The sequence below is a fragment of the Aureobasidium melanogenum genome, assembly GCF_000721775.1.
Source record: "Aureobasidium melanogenum CBS 110374 unplaced genomic scaffold scaffold_36, whole genome shotgun sequence".
Taxonomy (NCBI): domain Eukaryota; kingdom Fungi; phylum Ascomycota; class Dothideomycetes; order Dothideales; family Saccotheciaceae; genus Aureobasidium; species Aureobasidium melanogenum.
In genome coordinates, this window is record NW_024470088.1 from 1 (window position 1) to 14,114 (window position 14,114).

At 51.5% G+C, this 14,114-nt stretch overlaps 5 protein-coding genes across 5 annotated transcripts; 4 read left to right on the forward strand and 1 right to left on the reverse strand.

Moving 5' to 3' along the window:
* Positions 1–705: 705 nt before the first annotated feature.
* Positions 706–1,412, forward strand: M437DRAFT_60101 (Tim17-domain-containing protein; the record flags this gene model as incomplete). Its single annotated transcript, XM_041023692.1, has 4 exons — positions 706–783; positions 842–937; positions 994–1,164; positions 1,227–1,412. The coding sequence occupies 4 exons, from the start codon at positions 706–708 to the stop codon at positions 1,410–1,412; spliced, it is 531 nt and encodes a 176-aa protein (XP_040875143.1).
* Positions 1,413–2,493: 1,081 nt separating this feature from the next.
* Positions 2,494–3,841, forward strand: M437DRAFT_60104 (glycoside hydrolase; the record flags this gene model as incomplete). The annotated part of the gene is made up of 3 exons (XM_041023693.1): positions 2,494–2,636; positions 2,742–2,897; positions 2,947–3,841. 3 exons carry the CDS (start codon positions 2,494–2,496, stop codon positions 3,839–3,841), a joined length of 1,194 nt encoding a protein of 397 aa, XP_040875144.1.
* A 1,866-nt stretch (positions 3,842–5,707) lies between these two features.
* On the forward strand, positions 5,708–6,900 carry M437DRAFT_79224 (NmrA-domain-containing protein; the record flags this gene model as incomplete). Its single annotated transcript, XM_041027133.1, has 2 exons — positions 5,708–6,366; positions 6,423–6,900. 2 exons carry the CDS (start codon positions 5,708–5,710, stop codon positions 6,898–6,900), a joined length of 1,137 nt encoding a protein of 378 aa, XP_040875145.1.
* An 889-nt stretch (positions 6,901–7,789) lies between these two features.
* M437DRAFT_60133 (Pkinase-domain-containing protein) lies at positions 7,790–9,828 on the reverse strand (the record flags this gene model as incomplete). The annotated part of the gene is made up of 5 exons (XM_041023700.1): positions 7,790–8,050; positions 8,105–8,494; positions 8,579–9,448; positions 9,497–9,664; positions 9,724–9,828. The coding sequence occupies 5 exons, from the start codon at positions 9,826–9,828 to the stop codon at positions 7,790–7,792; spliced, it is 1,794 nt and encodes a 597-aa protein (XP_040875146.1).
* Positions 9,829–11,973: 2,145 nt separating this feature from the next.
* Positions 11,974–13,957, forward strand: M437DRAFT_79226 (uncharacterized protein; the record flags this gene model as incomplete). The annotated part of the gene is made up of 2 exons (XM_041027134.1): positions 11,974–12,948; positions 12,983–13,957. The coding sequence occupies 2 exons, from the start codon at positions 11,974–11,976 to the stop codon at positions 13,955–13,957; spliced, it is 1,950 nt and encodes a 649-aa protein (XP_040875147.1).
* Positions 13,958–14,114: the final 157 nt, after the last annotated feature.

Here is a 14,114-nt window from a genome sequence, read left to right on the forward strand (position 1 = left end):
TTAGTAGTACTATGCTATCTAGTCCTCTTATAAGAAGGGATATCCTTCTTATATTAATTAGAGTTCCTCTAGCTAGAAAGACTACTTAGATCTATCTTATAACTCCTTATAGACGTATATTTGTCTTTAGTAGAATAGAAAGCTATAAGCTTAGCTCGAAGATAAATGCCTTGCTACTCTTATCCTCGAAGTTATAGGGGTTATAGCTAATTATAAGAAAAGTGTAGTTATAGACTAAGGGAAGCTAATGTTAGCTTACTCTTATAACTACATTATATCCTTATAACTCCTATAAGTTAACTAATAAGAAGCGTAATAGCGATGCCGGCGTCGTATAGGGTCGAGATAGTTATAAGTCTACCTTTTAAGGGCTATAAAGGGCACCCTAAGCCGTAGAGGCCTTCTAGAGCTTAGCTACTAGATGTAATTGCTAAAGGAACTTAATTTTTTAGTCTACTGGCGCACGGCACGATTATATACCAAATCCGCCAAGCAATGGCTTACTCCGGCTTCGCAATAACACAGGTAGAGACTCATGTCTGTGGGATGACCCTGGCGTGATATATCTCTCGGGGATTAGCTAAGCTCGCCGCAATCTTGGCACGATGGCCGGTCCGGTCTGCTAGTCGGCGGGCAACTTTTATCAATACTCTCGTCGCTGTTGCGCAGATCCGTATATCATCCTCAGAAATGGCGTTTCCCGGCATGTCAGCTCCTGGCTTGGGCGGCCAAGGTGTCGGCCTGGACGAGCAGAAGCTGAAGGAGCAGCAGATGATCAAATTTGTGCGCACGCGCTGTCGACAATGAGTGAGACGAGCAGTCGATACTGACACAAAACCAGATGCAACAAGCCATGGAGTCATGTCCAGCAAAGACTGCAATGTCAGGTGTCATGGGTTTTGGTCTGGGTGGTCTCTTTGGTCTCTTCATGTCGAGTGTATGTCAACTTCGGATCTGTCAAAGGCCGCCGACTAACTGAAGATTCTCTCACAGATGCGATATGATGCTCCCATGACGGCTGGCGCAGACGCAATCACAAAACTCCCAGTCAAGGAACAGTTACGACAAGGATTCAAAGAGATGGGCAAAGCGAGTTGGAGCAGTGCAAAGAACTTCGGTCTTGTTGGTGGCATTTTTGCTGGAACCGAGTGCTGTATCGAGGGCGTAAGTCAACTCGCCACACGTCCTGCCTTTTGTCCGGACTTTTACTGAACAAATCCACGCAGTTCCGCGCAAAGAACGACTTGTACAATGGCGTAGCAGCTGGCTGCATCACAGGTGGTGCTCTCGCCGCAAAGGCCGGTCCACAGGCTGCTGCTCTTGGTTGCGCCGGCTTTGCTGGTTTCAGTGCCGCTATCGATTACTACATGCGCATGCCGAACGACGACACAGCCGCCGACCCCATCGCTTAGGCGTCTATGACCTCGATTCATGTAATACTAGGAGCATATGGTTCATGTTTGGGCAAAATGGCGTTTAAGAAAGGTCCCCTGACCACGGAGTTTGTGGCGTACGAGGAAAATCTTGACTTTTCTTTCTGGTCGAGGGCATTTGCCTATTGGCCCTTCGACCATGCAATACCACATTACCCCACGGAATACACATCTCAACTATATCTGCAGCAGTCTGCAACTGCAATATCCAAGACGATCTCGGCTCTGCTTTGAGCCTCCTTACATCCGATCATAGCATCTAGGCACGGCTAAACGACAACTTGCCCCTGCTTCCATCGGGGTGACCGGTAGATCATCGAATATCTGCAAGGCGGGTGCTTGTGGTTCTAGACAGCAGAACGAGATGCCGCATGGACAGCATCGCCCCTCTCGAATTTAGCCATCTCGAAGCCTATAGTATGCATTACAGAGTGCGAAATGCTAAGAGCGCGTGCAACGGCCGCTCTTCTGCCATAGTGCTTGGTAATGCTTGGTAGTGAATATCTTTTGATACCAAGCTTTCCAATAACCAGCGTCTCGGTATACCGTCTTCTTGGGTAGGTGTCGACTCACGATCGCATACCAGGCCGAGTCTTCAATCTCTGACCTTCTTTGGCACTAAGGCAGTCCATCAATATCTCGTTTAACCGCTGCCCCGCGTCTCCGCATTAGAAGGAAATGCGGATGCGGGAGCGGGAGCGGAGCAATAGAGCAGGGCACGATGGCTCTTTGCCTGTTCGCCTGCCGCTTTGGTGGGGCCGCAAAGGCCAGTGCTCTCTACGCTCTCCTTCTGTGTCCATCTTGCGAAAGCGACGACGCCCCTGCAATATCCAGTCAGAAAACCTTGTCCTTTTAGCCTGTTCGCGCATGCGAGATGTCTCGGTCGCTGCATGCAGGAACAGCAAATTGCTAGAACATGATCAGATTATCCGGCGATCTGTAGACAGGAACGAGGTTTGTAGTAGTAGAGTATGTGTATATATATGTAGGTGCCCATCTCTGTTACACCCATCAACAAGCAACAACCCGCAGTCCTTCGTTACACTACATCCTCTCCGCAATGTCTATTCGTTCGCTACTAAGCTTCGGCTTGCTGGCCGCTCCTTTGGTCTCCGCTCTGCCTGCTGCAGACCACAAGTCCACCTCGTGCAGCACCAGCACCTCGCACTCAACTTCCCACTCTTCCTCCCACTCCTCGACCAAGTCCTCGGCACACAGCTCTGCAACTTCTGCTGTTGTCACCACCACCACCAGCTCCGCTTCCAACACTGTTCAGACCACGACTCTGCTGGCAACAGCCACTGGCAGAAAGGGCTTGAACGACTACGCAAAGCAGGCCGGCAAGCTGTACTTCGGTACAGCTGCAGATGTTCCTGGTACCAACGAGACCACCGACAGATACTACCGCGCAGAACTTGCCAACAGGGATGACTGGGGACAAGTTACACCTGCCAATGCCATGAAGTAAGAGAATCCTACCATACTCTGAGACATATGACTAATCGCTTTCTAGATGGGTCTTCACAGAGCCCGAACAGGGTGTTTTCAACTACACCGAGGCAGATATCTTCCTTGCGGATGCTGCCCCTCCTGGAAGACTGGTCAGATGCCACAACTTGAACTGGTACAACCAGCTTCCCGAGTGGCTCACTTCGGGCACATGGACAAACGAGACCTTGACGAAGGTTCTCCAGAACCATGTCACCAACCTCGTCGAGCACTTTGGAGACCGTTGCTACGCTTGGGATGTTGTCAACGAGGCCCTGAGCGACAGTGGCACCACCGGTAATCTGGCCGACAACACCACCTGGAGATCGGATATCTGGTACAACACCATCGGTCCCGGTTATGTTGCTGTTGCCTTCAAAGCCGCAGAAGCCGCTGTCAAGGCCAAGGGCCTCAAGGTCAAGCTCTATTACAACGACTACAACATTGAAAGTGCCGGAGCCAAATCCACTGCCGCACAGGCACTTGTCAAGAGTCTCAAGGATGCCGGAATCCAGATTGACGGTGTCGGTCTTCAGTCACACTTCATTGTTGGTGAGACACCGTCGAAAGCTGCTCAGATGGCCAACATGCAAGCATTTGCCGCGCTGGACGTTGATGTAGCCATCACCGAGCTTGACATTCGTACCACTGTACCCGCCACTGCTGCAGCTCAGCAACAGCAGGTCCTCGACTACGCCAGCTCTGTCGGTGCATGCGCAGACGTAGACGCTTGTGTCGGTATTACTGCTTGGGACTTTGATGATACTTACAGCTGGATCCCCTCGACTTTCCCTGGCCAAGGATACGGTGATCTTTTCTTCCAACCTGGAGGATACAACACTCCACTCGTCCGCAAGGCAGCCTACGATGGTTGCATTCAAGTAAGCGAAGCCGCATTCCACGATCCTCTAACATGCTAACAATCGTGACAGGGCCTCACCAGCTAGAGCTTGAGATTTCCGTCAATATAAGGCAAACACGTTCTTTGACCTTTCCGAGGCGCTGGCAAGCTTCCATCATCTGCCGATTTTGAGTGGTTCGATTTTCGAAAATATCGAGACACGTGGTATATATGTGCATAGTCGATTGGTATGAAGAATTTATCCTTATTAATGCTTTGTAAGAACGTCTTGATTGTGATATCAGTGTTGTGGTGTCGGTAAAGCATCCGATTGGCAATAACCTGACCGCTCGTGACTCTGACCTTTTTTTCTTCTTCCTTTTCTTTTCTTGCTTGAACATGCTTTGTCTTACGGGCGATTTGGTTGGTACAGAAATTCAAGCAAGCTGCTCGCCTAGGACATTACACGTGTCAAGCTGGGTGTCGAAAGTACTCGAAGGAGGAGTCTCCAGGATGATGTCTTTAGGGTTTGTGCTCGCGTCATCGAAACGGGTGGGACGTGTGTGACTCGACATGTGGTTGAGTTCATCATTTGATGCTTGGAGGCGTCGTGGTCTCGTGATTGTTTGCTAAGTCAGATGGGGTCATGTAAACGAGCCTCGGAAGAAGCGCGGCCATAGTTTGACTATTCACGGTGAGGCGGCATCATTGTTGTTGATTATGGCACAGTAGGCAGCACCGGAGAGGCATGCCGGCGAGAAGTACAATACAGTCCAGACTGCCGGCAAACGGTAAGTTTCGGCTTGGAGCGCACGAGGGAAAAATGGTCCGAGACGATCTAGCAACGGGCCATGTCGACAATTCTGATGGTTCAGTGATGACGATGATGCATATCTGCTCATGGCTTTTGGGACGTGGCTGGCAGATGGGCAGAGGCGCGGCGGAGATGCTGCACAATCTATGACTTGGCAAGCTGCTCGACCTGCCTGATTCGAGGTTCCCCGCAACACAGTCTTCGGCTCTAACCCCGTGTGGCATGCTGTTACTCGACCAAAACTCAGGTTCACGCCATGTTTGCTGGTCACGCGGCTGTCTTGATGGTCATCGCAGACTAGGCGGCAGTTCTCTGTGTCTCAAGCGGCGTGCAATCCGACGGCGAGCCCATTCGATGCCACGGTCGGAGAGTGCTTCGTAGCATCAGCGATCGTTCCGATCCCGGCCCTGCCAAACCATGGCATCAGGAACCATTATGTAAAGTTGCAAAGCCTAGTCCGAAACAGTTGAAAATGTGCTCGACAGAGGGTGCAGCAAATCACCACGAGGTCGAATCTCAGCGGGCGCGCGATGCTGTAGCCAGCATGCACGGCTTCGTCCTTGTCGCGACCGAAAAAATCCTACTCCGAGTACAACGTCAACAAGAACCGGTGTCAGCCAGCGTCAACAGCAACAACCTGTCGGCACCCTTTCTCGTTGCCAGCTTGTTGCTCCTTCCTTCCGTCTCCTTGCCTCAATCCTGCCCCGCACATTTGCCCACACATTGGTACCTTGCACTAGAGGGGCGCCCTTATTTTTGGAGAGCGTCCGCCAAAATACAAAATTACGTCTCCTCGCCCTGAGCTCAGATCGAAACCTTGCTCCCTGCGGTGAACCAAGCCGGCCAATCATCCGAGCGTCCCCCCTTCTGTGTCCTTCGCGCGTCAGGTTGCAGAAGCTTCTTTGCTCTGTCTGGTCCTGATCGTCTAAATTTGTTTCCTTCACACACACACCATTATTCCACTTCACGGCCTCCCTGGACCTTTGCGCGCTTCTCCCTCGACCGCTAGTCGCTCTGCAGGAGAGCTGTTGCTCCACGCCCCTCAATTTTCTTCTGAAGAAAAAAACGGTTTCCTCTAACCTGGGCACGGTCGCCATATCACGTGGTGGCTTGCCCGATACTCCTGGTATAATGCCACTGATGATGCCTACAAAGACCGTAGTAACCATCAACTCGACTGGCCGTCAGACGGCCTCATTTGTCCGCGTCGCCTCTGCTGTAGGCTGGCGCGTGAAAGCCCAGGTTCGAACTTGCGATGGTCTAGTCGCAGAGGAACTCGCCGCTCTTCCCAATGTCGAAATCGTCGAAGGAGATTTGTGCCAACCAAAGGCTGACCTGATCCCCTTTCTGAACCATCTTTTCGAGGGTGCCAAGTTGGCTTTTATCAATACTACCCACTGGGGCGATGAGGTCGCTATTGGCAAAGCTTGCGCCGACGCTGCCAAAAGGGCAGGCGTGACCCACTACATCTACTCATCCATGCCGGATCATTCTGTTTACAATCCAGACTGGAGACCGCTTCCCTTGTGGGCGCAAAAATTCACGATAGAGAACTACGTCCGACAACTTGGAATCCCCGCCACTTTTACCTACACTGGAATCTACAATAATAACTTTACCTCCCTACCTTACCCGCTGTTCCGCATGGAACTTCAAGAAGACGGCAGCTTCATCTGGAAAGCTCCCTTCCATCCCCACGACCCGTTGCCTTGGCTAGACGCCGAGCATGATGTTGGCCCGGCTCTCTTGCAAATCTTCAAGATGGGTCCGAACGCCTGGAAAGGCCAAAGGTAATTTAACACATTGTGCTATGATGTTTTTCTCCAAGCTTATGCTGTCCAAACAGGGTTACACTTGCTTTCGAACGACTGAGCCCAGTCCAAGCCTGCGTCAAATTCTCACGTGGTGTAGGCAGGCCTGTCAAATACATACATGGTCCGATAGATATCGAGGTCTCCATCCCCAGCGGCTACCGGGAACATCTGGAATCGCTTCAGGAGACCCTCGGTGAGAAGAGGGCTGCTTACTTTGGACCTTTGGAATACCCCCAAGAAGCCAGAAGCCTGTGGGAGGGCTACCGATCACTCGAGGAATACGCTCGCGAGGTGTTTCCAGATGAAGAAGCTGCCAACGGATTGACATGGATGGACGACGACAAGGAGTTCCCCGAGTACGCCGAGAGTAATGGAGACCCTGATGAAGATCGAGACGAGAGTAGCGTGGGAAGCACCACGAATCACACGCCTTTGTGGACTCCAGGAATCCGGACGCCATTCAACCATCCTGAAGCCGATGCCCACAACTTTTTCGTGGGCAGCTGTTAATCACCCGCATTTTCTTCGCCTGACCGGATAATTGTGACTCGCGGTCAATTGCACGCGAATACGAGCTTTTATCCATCCAATCAAGAACTTCCAAAAAGTGCATTCTAAGGTGTTTTGGGGGGATCCAATAACAAGAAAGCAAACACATTGGCGTTACACGGCATAAAAAGATACATGGACGAGATTCGTGGTTACCCGAATTGATCCAATGATCACTGTTCGAGGGCACGATGTACCATCTACTTGGTGGATGGCTGGCTGACAGGCTGAATTCGGTCGAAATGTCATATGCGCGGGGAGTAATTGTTTGTTTGTTACTTGCAAAACCACAGCGTCGGCGTACAGTGCATAGGTATTGCGACCTTGCCCCGAGGCTTTTGCCTTGCGAGCATGCTTTTGTTTTGTTCAGCATTGTTTGCCATTCATACAGCCCAGACAAGATTTATACAACTCCAGGTCTTACTGTTTCCTCAGATCTGGTAATTATCTTTGGAGCATAATTCTAGAAAGAGCCGTGACAAGATCAAGCGTGTGAAGCAAAGTCGTTTGTTCGTTATATATCTATCAACAAGAAAACGAGCCCGTAGACCAGGTTGACCACCTTTCCAAACTCCTACAGATCCAATAGTGTACACCAAGAACAAGAACTAGAAACGCTCGACGCTGTCCGACCAAAATGACTCCAGACCAACAATACGCCCTCAGATAGGGTATCAAGCTAAACGACAGAAAGAACGGAAAAACAAGAACCATCAAAGAGCTATGAGGTGCCGGCCTCTTCACTCGACAACGCCAGATGAAAATCAACGCTCGCTATGCTATATAGGTATTAAGAAAAAGACATTATAAGAGAAGGAAACCCGTCAGAAGATTGTGACGCGGTCGGCAGCTAAGCATTGGGCCAGCGCATACGCAAGCCCTCGCTCCAGCGGCCGTACAAGGCATCTGCCAGCATGCCGATGTGTTCCAGGCCAGTCTCGACTTTGCCAGGCATTCTGTCTTCCAGGATGGCAGTGCGAAGAATCTTTTCGCGTTCGCTGTCGACGAAGGCACTTTGTCTTCGCATCGAGCGGACGGTAGGAGTCATTTCCGACTTGTATGGTGAGGTCGGGGGTGTGACCAAGGTCTCCTTCTCCGTCACAATGGGGGCCTTCTTGAGCGAAGGACTACTGCGCAGGCTAGCAAGCTGCAAGCCTGGCATGACTTGAGCTGCAAGTCTAGGATCCTTCTGGACTCGCTCGAAGATTGCTTTGAGCAACAACAATTCGCCCTCAGGATCTGTTTCATCTAAGATGTTCCAAGCTTCAGCCATCCTGGCCAGAGCTGTCTGCTTGGGTCCAGGAGCGGTAGAGGCATATAATTCTTGGAGTGCTGGATCAATACACTTTACGTAGGCGCGTCTTCCAAGAATAGCTTCCTTTGTATCGGGCATCATTACGGCAGCGGCAGGGGGCAGGTTCTCGGAGTCTTCGACAGCTGTCTGTGACGATCCAGAGCTCGAGGGACGGGCTCCACCGGATGGCACGCGCTTGAATTGGCGCACAGTCGAAGCTCCATTTCCAAACGACATATCGAGTCCCAGAGGTTGTTTTGCCTGAACAGAATGACGGCGAGTAGTGTGGTCGGAGGTCGAACCTTGTCTGCTGACGCGGCGTGCAGTGGGAGTCGAGCCAGATACCTTGCGAGTTGTGGCAGAAGGATCAGCATGATGTGAGGGAGAGGTGGAGGTATGCTTGGATGTGCGAATGGTGGCAGCGGGATCGTATGAAGGCGAAGCACCCGATGAGATGTCGAGGTTTTCCATGGCGGCAAAGGCATCTTCGGCTTCGCTGTCCCATGCAATCATGTGTGAAGGATCGCGTGGCTTGACGGTCTGAGAGTGGTAGGTTCCCGGTCTGACGGTGTCAAAGACCCAATCATCGTCTTCGTTGGGTGCGTGGAGCTCATGTAAGGTCTGCTCGTAGTATCTGAGACGATCCTTCTTCTCGTTGGCGATGCGGTTGCGAGCTCTGTCAACAAGCAGCTTGAGAGAATCGACTCTTCCGGCACGCTGGATGAACTTGTGTTTGAGAAGAGTCTTGGCGGTAGGTCGTGTGTCGGCATCCTTGTTCAGGCAAAGGGCAACAAAGTCTCTGAACTCCCTGCTCCAGGTGCCGCCTTCGAGTCTCGGAGCCTTTTCCTTGGGAATCAAGAACAAAACCTTCATAGGATGGACCTGGCTGTGAGGGGGTTCGCCGTTGGCAAGCTCCATGGCGGTAATACCTAGACTCCAGATGTCTGCTTTGAAATCGTAACCCGCTTCTTGGATGACCTCAGGGGCCATCCAGAATGGAGTGCCGACAAAGGTCAGACGCTGTGATTGGATGTTGGTCAGTTGGGCAGCGACTCCAAAGTCGGCAATCTTGACTCTGCCTGAGCTTGACAGGAGAACATTAGCAGCCTTGATATCTCTGTGGATTTTGCCCGTGTTGTGCAGGTAGTCCAGGCCTAGCAGCAGCTCGCGCATGATGATGGCGATCTGAGCCTCGGTGATGGGGCCGGATTTGAGCTAGCACGAGTCAGAGAGGGGCTCTGGGGGTATTGCGTCTTGACATACTAGATCCAAACACGAGCCTCCACCAAGGTATTCCATGACGATCCATAGTTTGACGCCGCGCACAAAGCTGGCCTTGTATCGTGTTACGTGCTCGCTCGAGCATGTGCTCAAGAGAGCGATCTCTTGCTGAATCTCTTGAATGTCGTCGTCGCTGCCTTCGAGGTCGATCTGTAGAGATGATGGTCAGCTGGTGTAGCAGGTTGGTATAGGGGCAGGGGTAGCAGTACGTGTTTGATGGCGACCAGGTCACCAGTGGCCTTCTCGACGGCCTTGTATACGACACCAAAACTCCCACTGCCCAACTCTTCCAGCATGTGATAGTCGTCGGCCATGGCGGCTTCTCCCAGGGTAGGGTGCATTGTTATGATTCTTGTGCAGCCGCGGGCTTGGGTGGCTTGGGCGTTGCAGCAGACAGAGAGAAGATGAGCTTGACAGTCGAGGGCGGAGCATGCATGCGACGGGCTTTTGTATCAAATTCTATGTCCGAAAAGCAGCGAGAGCTTAGTGCTGGTCGTATCGCAGCATTGGTAAGAAGATGGCCCCCCAGACGCCAGCCATGCCAACCGTCGGCGTTGCCCTGACAACCTCGGATGTGCCACAGCAGCCCGATACCTCTGGAGTATCATATTGTACTCGTCCTCTGTCTTTCTAGAAGCCGCCTGTGCCGTGCACTCCATCTGATCGTCCGTGAGCCGCCGCCCTGCAGCCACTGTATCTTGACTGCACTTCTTGTCTACAGCTCCGTCTGCAAGACCTGCTCGTCCATCGCTTGTCTGCCACCTCCTTTGGGCCTCCAGAAATGCCGAATACCGCCTACGCACTGATAGTCTAATCTAACGTCGCAGCCAAGGACCTTTTTCTATGACGATGGAATACTGACCATGGTACCACCACGATCGCCAAAGGGTCAATGAGTCAAAGAGAGGCTCAACTCGATACAAAAAACACCGTCACCGCGGCAATCTTATTGTCGCCGCACCCGTTGTCTGCCCTTGTCCACCGCTACAGAGCCCTGTGTTGCTTCAATCTCAAACTTCTACCGTTACCTGCCGTCACGAGCCTGCCAACCACATTACTCGCTACCGGCCTAACCGACGCACCATATCCTGCTCTGACTCTAGCTTGCTGACCGAATCGCCATCTTCTCTCGCATCGCTGACTGACAGCGGCAGTCACTGCTCCAAGAGTCTGTGTTGACACTCACTCTTGCTTCTGAAAACACCACCGCAGCCTTGACCATCTCTAACCATTGGGCACTCACTTTGCATCAGGCCACCATTACAGCATCCACTCTTGGCCGTTCTACAGCCCCGACCAAACAGGGTCCATCCCATGCCCCTCGGCCGGGGCACAAGACCACATTCTAGACGTTATCAACAGCTCCTGTGCTACCAGACGTTGTTGAAGCAATCTACACTTCTCGTCCAGAGTCACAAGCTCTTCTTGACTCGCTCGACGAAACATCAAGGTAATGTCTGAAGCGACCATCCGAGATCTCGATAACTGTTGTTATCTCGTTCCTTGATTTGCGTAGCGTTCAGCCGGAGATTGTCCCACCATCAATACTTCTTGAATCCCGATGTTTGGCCAGTCACATGGTCGCAAGACTGCCATTGCATCGGGCCGCGACAACTCTCCACGCCTCGAGGAAATTTGGGCTGCAACAATTGTACGAATATGAAGTCATTAGAGAAGCACGAGCTGGCGGTCAATCTTCATTTTTTTTTTTTGACAAGAAACTAGGCTCCTGCTTACGAGATTAGTGGAAGAAGAATTTTTTTCTCGTCCAACTGTGGACGAGCTGACGGACGGCGGTGAAGTAAGGAGAAGACTTGTTCGAGATCGGTGTGTTTTTGCAGACCTGACTAGTAAGCATGACGAGTGCAGGAGATGATGGCGTTCGGTTATCGATGGTGCATAAATGAAACGGAACCTTATCCCAGCCCTGCAGCCTGCAGGTCATGAAGACGAGGCGAGGATCCGACGTGTGCAAAGATAGCGGTGGTCGCGGTTATCCGGACTTCAAAGCGTCAGTGCTTTGACATGTGAGGCAGCTAGCGGATGGCAATTCCTTCTCGAAGTTTCATAAGCTTCCATTCTGGACGCTCAGACTAGACGTGCGACCCTGACTGAATCAAGCGTGTAAGTAGTGTCGTGTTTGTTTGGCTCTTGAGATACTCCAGTGACTTATGTGCTTTGAGTGAGCGGCACAAAAGGGTGCGGACGTCATGATAGGCATGATTGCACAGGATCTCCAACAACCAAGAAACAACGGGAACAGCTGGAGGTGTGGGGCAGGTGACGCGAAAGAATGAACCGTGGCCACCCTGCCACAACTGACAAAGGCATGAACTGCCGTCGCATGATGACTGATGGAGGCGCAGTCCTGTTCATGCCGGCACTGCTGAAATCTTGCGCGGAAACCATCATGAGCTGTCAGCACAACATTGCGCCTCACTCTGCTAATAAGATTCATGATGGACGAGGCTTCCAGCGGACCTTCTCCGAAGCGCTCATCGTCGACTAAGGAAAGAGTCAAGAGCTTGGGCCGCGGAACAAAAGCGAAGACCAAGAACTTATTGCATCTTAATAAACATACTTTAACCCCCGAGGAGGAAGCCACCAAGGGTCAAGAAGATGATCCGTATGAGGAAATCCGCCACGACCCAGCATTTGATCCATCACAATTGGTCTCTCAGAAGCCAAGTCTCTCGACTCGTATCGCGGGCGGTTTCTCAAATGGTGTCAAAATCATCGTTCACCCTCAAGATGCCGCAAAGAAGCTGGCTGCTTCCAAAGCAGCAATAAAGGATCGACCCTATCTATCCGAGGAAGCTGACAAGGAGTTTCTCGACGCGCATGACAGTCTGTCGAGAGCGAAATCATCAGCTTCGCGCTCCAATGGGTCCGTCGACCAAGAAGCTGTCAATGATCAGCGTGAGCGCGTCAAAAAAATCGAAGGCCTACGACAGAGCAGAAAAGTGGCCTGGACGTCAAGCCGCCACTTCAGACGCGCCATCGTCTTTCCAAAACGCGAGTTTCCATCGCCGCCAAAGGAGGACTACACTTATGTCGATGCTCAGACGGGCAAGCGCCGTGTCGATTGGATGGCTTGGTTGAAAGCACGCCAGCTGAACGCCATAGAAAGCTTTGCCACGAACCGGATGGGCCAGATTGATTACACTGGACAGCCTCCCTTCGACAGAGAGGCTTCGTCTCGCTTTGTAGAGCGCATCCTTATTGCCTCTTCGCCATGGCAGACCTTCTTTCTCTCATTACGCAGTCTGTATCTCTGGGAGGATCCTGCGAAGTCTAGAAAATGGCTCGCGATCTGGCTTCTGATCTGGTATCTAGACTACTGCGTCACATTCATATTGGTTTACTGTGCTGTCACTGTCCTACTGAACAGGTTTCGAAACAGGCAGGTCGAAGAGATGCGCGAGTTGTTATACGTCTGCACTTCAGAAAGGAAGTTCTGCTTATAAGTTCAGTGCTCTTCTGCAGGAGCACGGCTCAGATTGGATTGATCCCTTCATCGAGAGTGCAGGACCCAAGATACAGATGCAGTTGTCTGACTTTGCCGATACACTGGAATCATTGAACAACTTCTACGACTGGCGTGATCCAAAGCTCACATGGGCCACTCTCTTTTGGTTCTTGACGGCAATCCTGCTCGGCCTCTTCACACCCAGCGAATATTCTATCAAGATTGTGAGCATGTGTTGCATCATCATGTTCTTCGGATCCCGCTATGTTGCTCATTTCCACCCCGAGTTCCGACATGTTGTCAACGCCTTCAATTACATCTTCTGGGGTATCCCTAACGATGCAGACTGGTCAATGAAGTATCTCAGGGAGAAGGCTCAGGAGACCAGAGCGGGGCTGATTGAAAAGAGAGTCCAAGAAGAGTGGGAAAAGGATCTCTCACAGCAAAGAGGAGGCTTGGCTGCTGGTAGCCTCGACATTCCTAAGATCACAAAAACAACATGGCCAGGAGAAGATTCATCGCCGGATAGCGAGGATGACGATGCTGCAAGCTTCCACACAACAGACTCTTCGTGCAGCATTCTTGATGGCCTCGACATCTTGTCATTCAAATGCTCCATGCACAACGTGCCTGGTCGATTGGTCATCTTTTCGGATGGTCTTCATTATCAAAGGACGTCTCCAGTTACATCGGCACGCAAAGAAGTCTGGCGTCGCCTGTGGTCAGAGCTTGTTGAGATGGAGAAGATCGATCCAAAGACGGCTGGACTAGTCAAAACAAAAGGCATTCGTCTTGCCTTCGCAGACGGAGCCGAGGCGAAACTTGAGCATGTCCGTCAGCGTGACAAGGCATTCAATTGCATCATTGGATTCTCTGGTCTGCAATTTCAAATTGTCCTCCCAGGAGCGGCGACGGGAGCCGACCACGAAACTTTTGGCCAGGATAATGGAGAATTTGGTTTCAAAAAGGGTTGAGCCATGGGTTTTGAGAGAATTGGGTTGACAATATGCATAATGCGACCAGCTGGCGTCAGAGTTAATCACAGCATAAAAGACTGATCAGCTGTCTAGCGTGTTTGCAAGCTCAAGCAGGCCTCCGAGTGTTGAAAAGAAAAAGAAATAACCTAGCCCG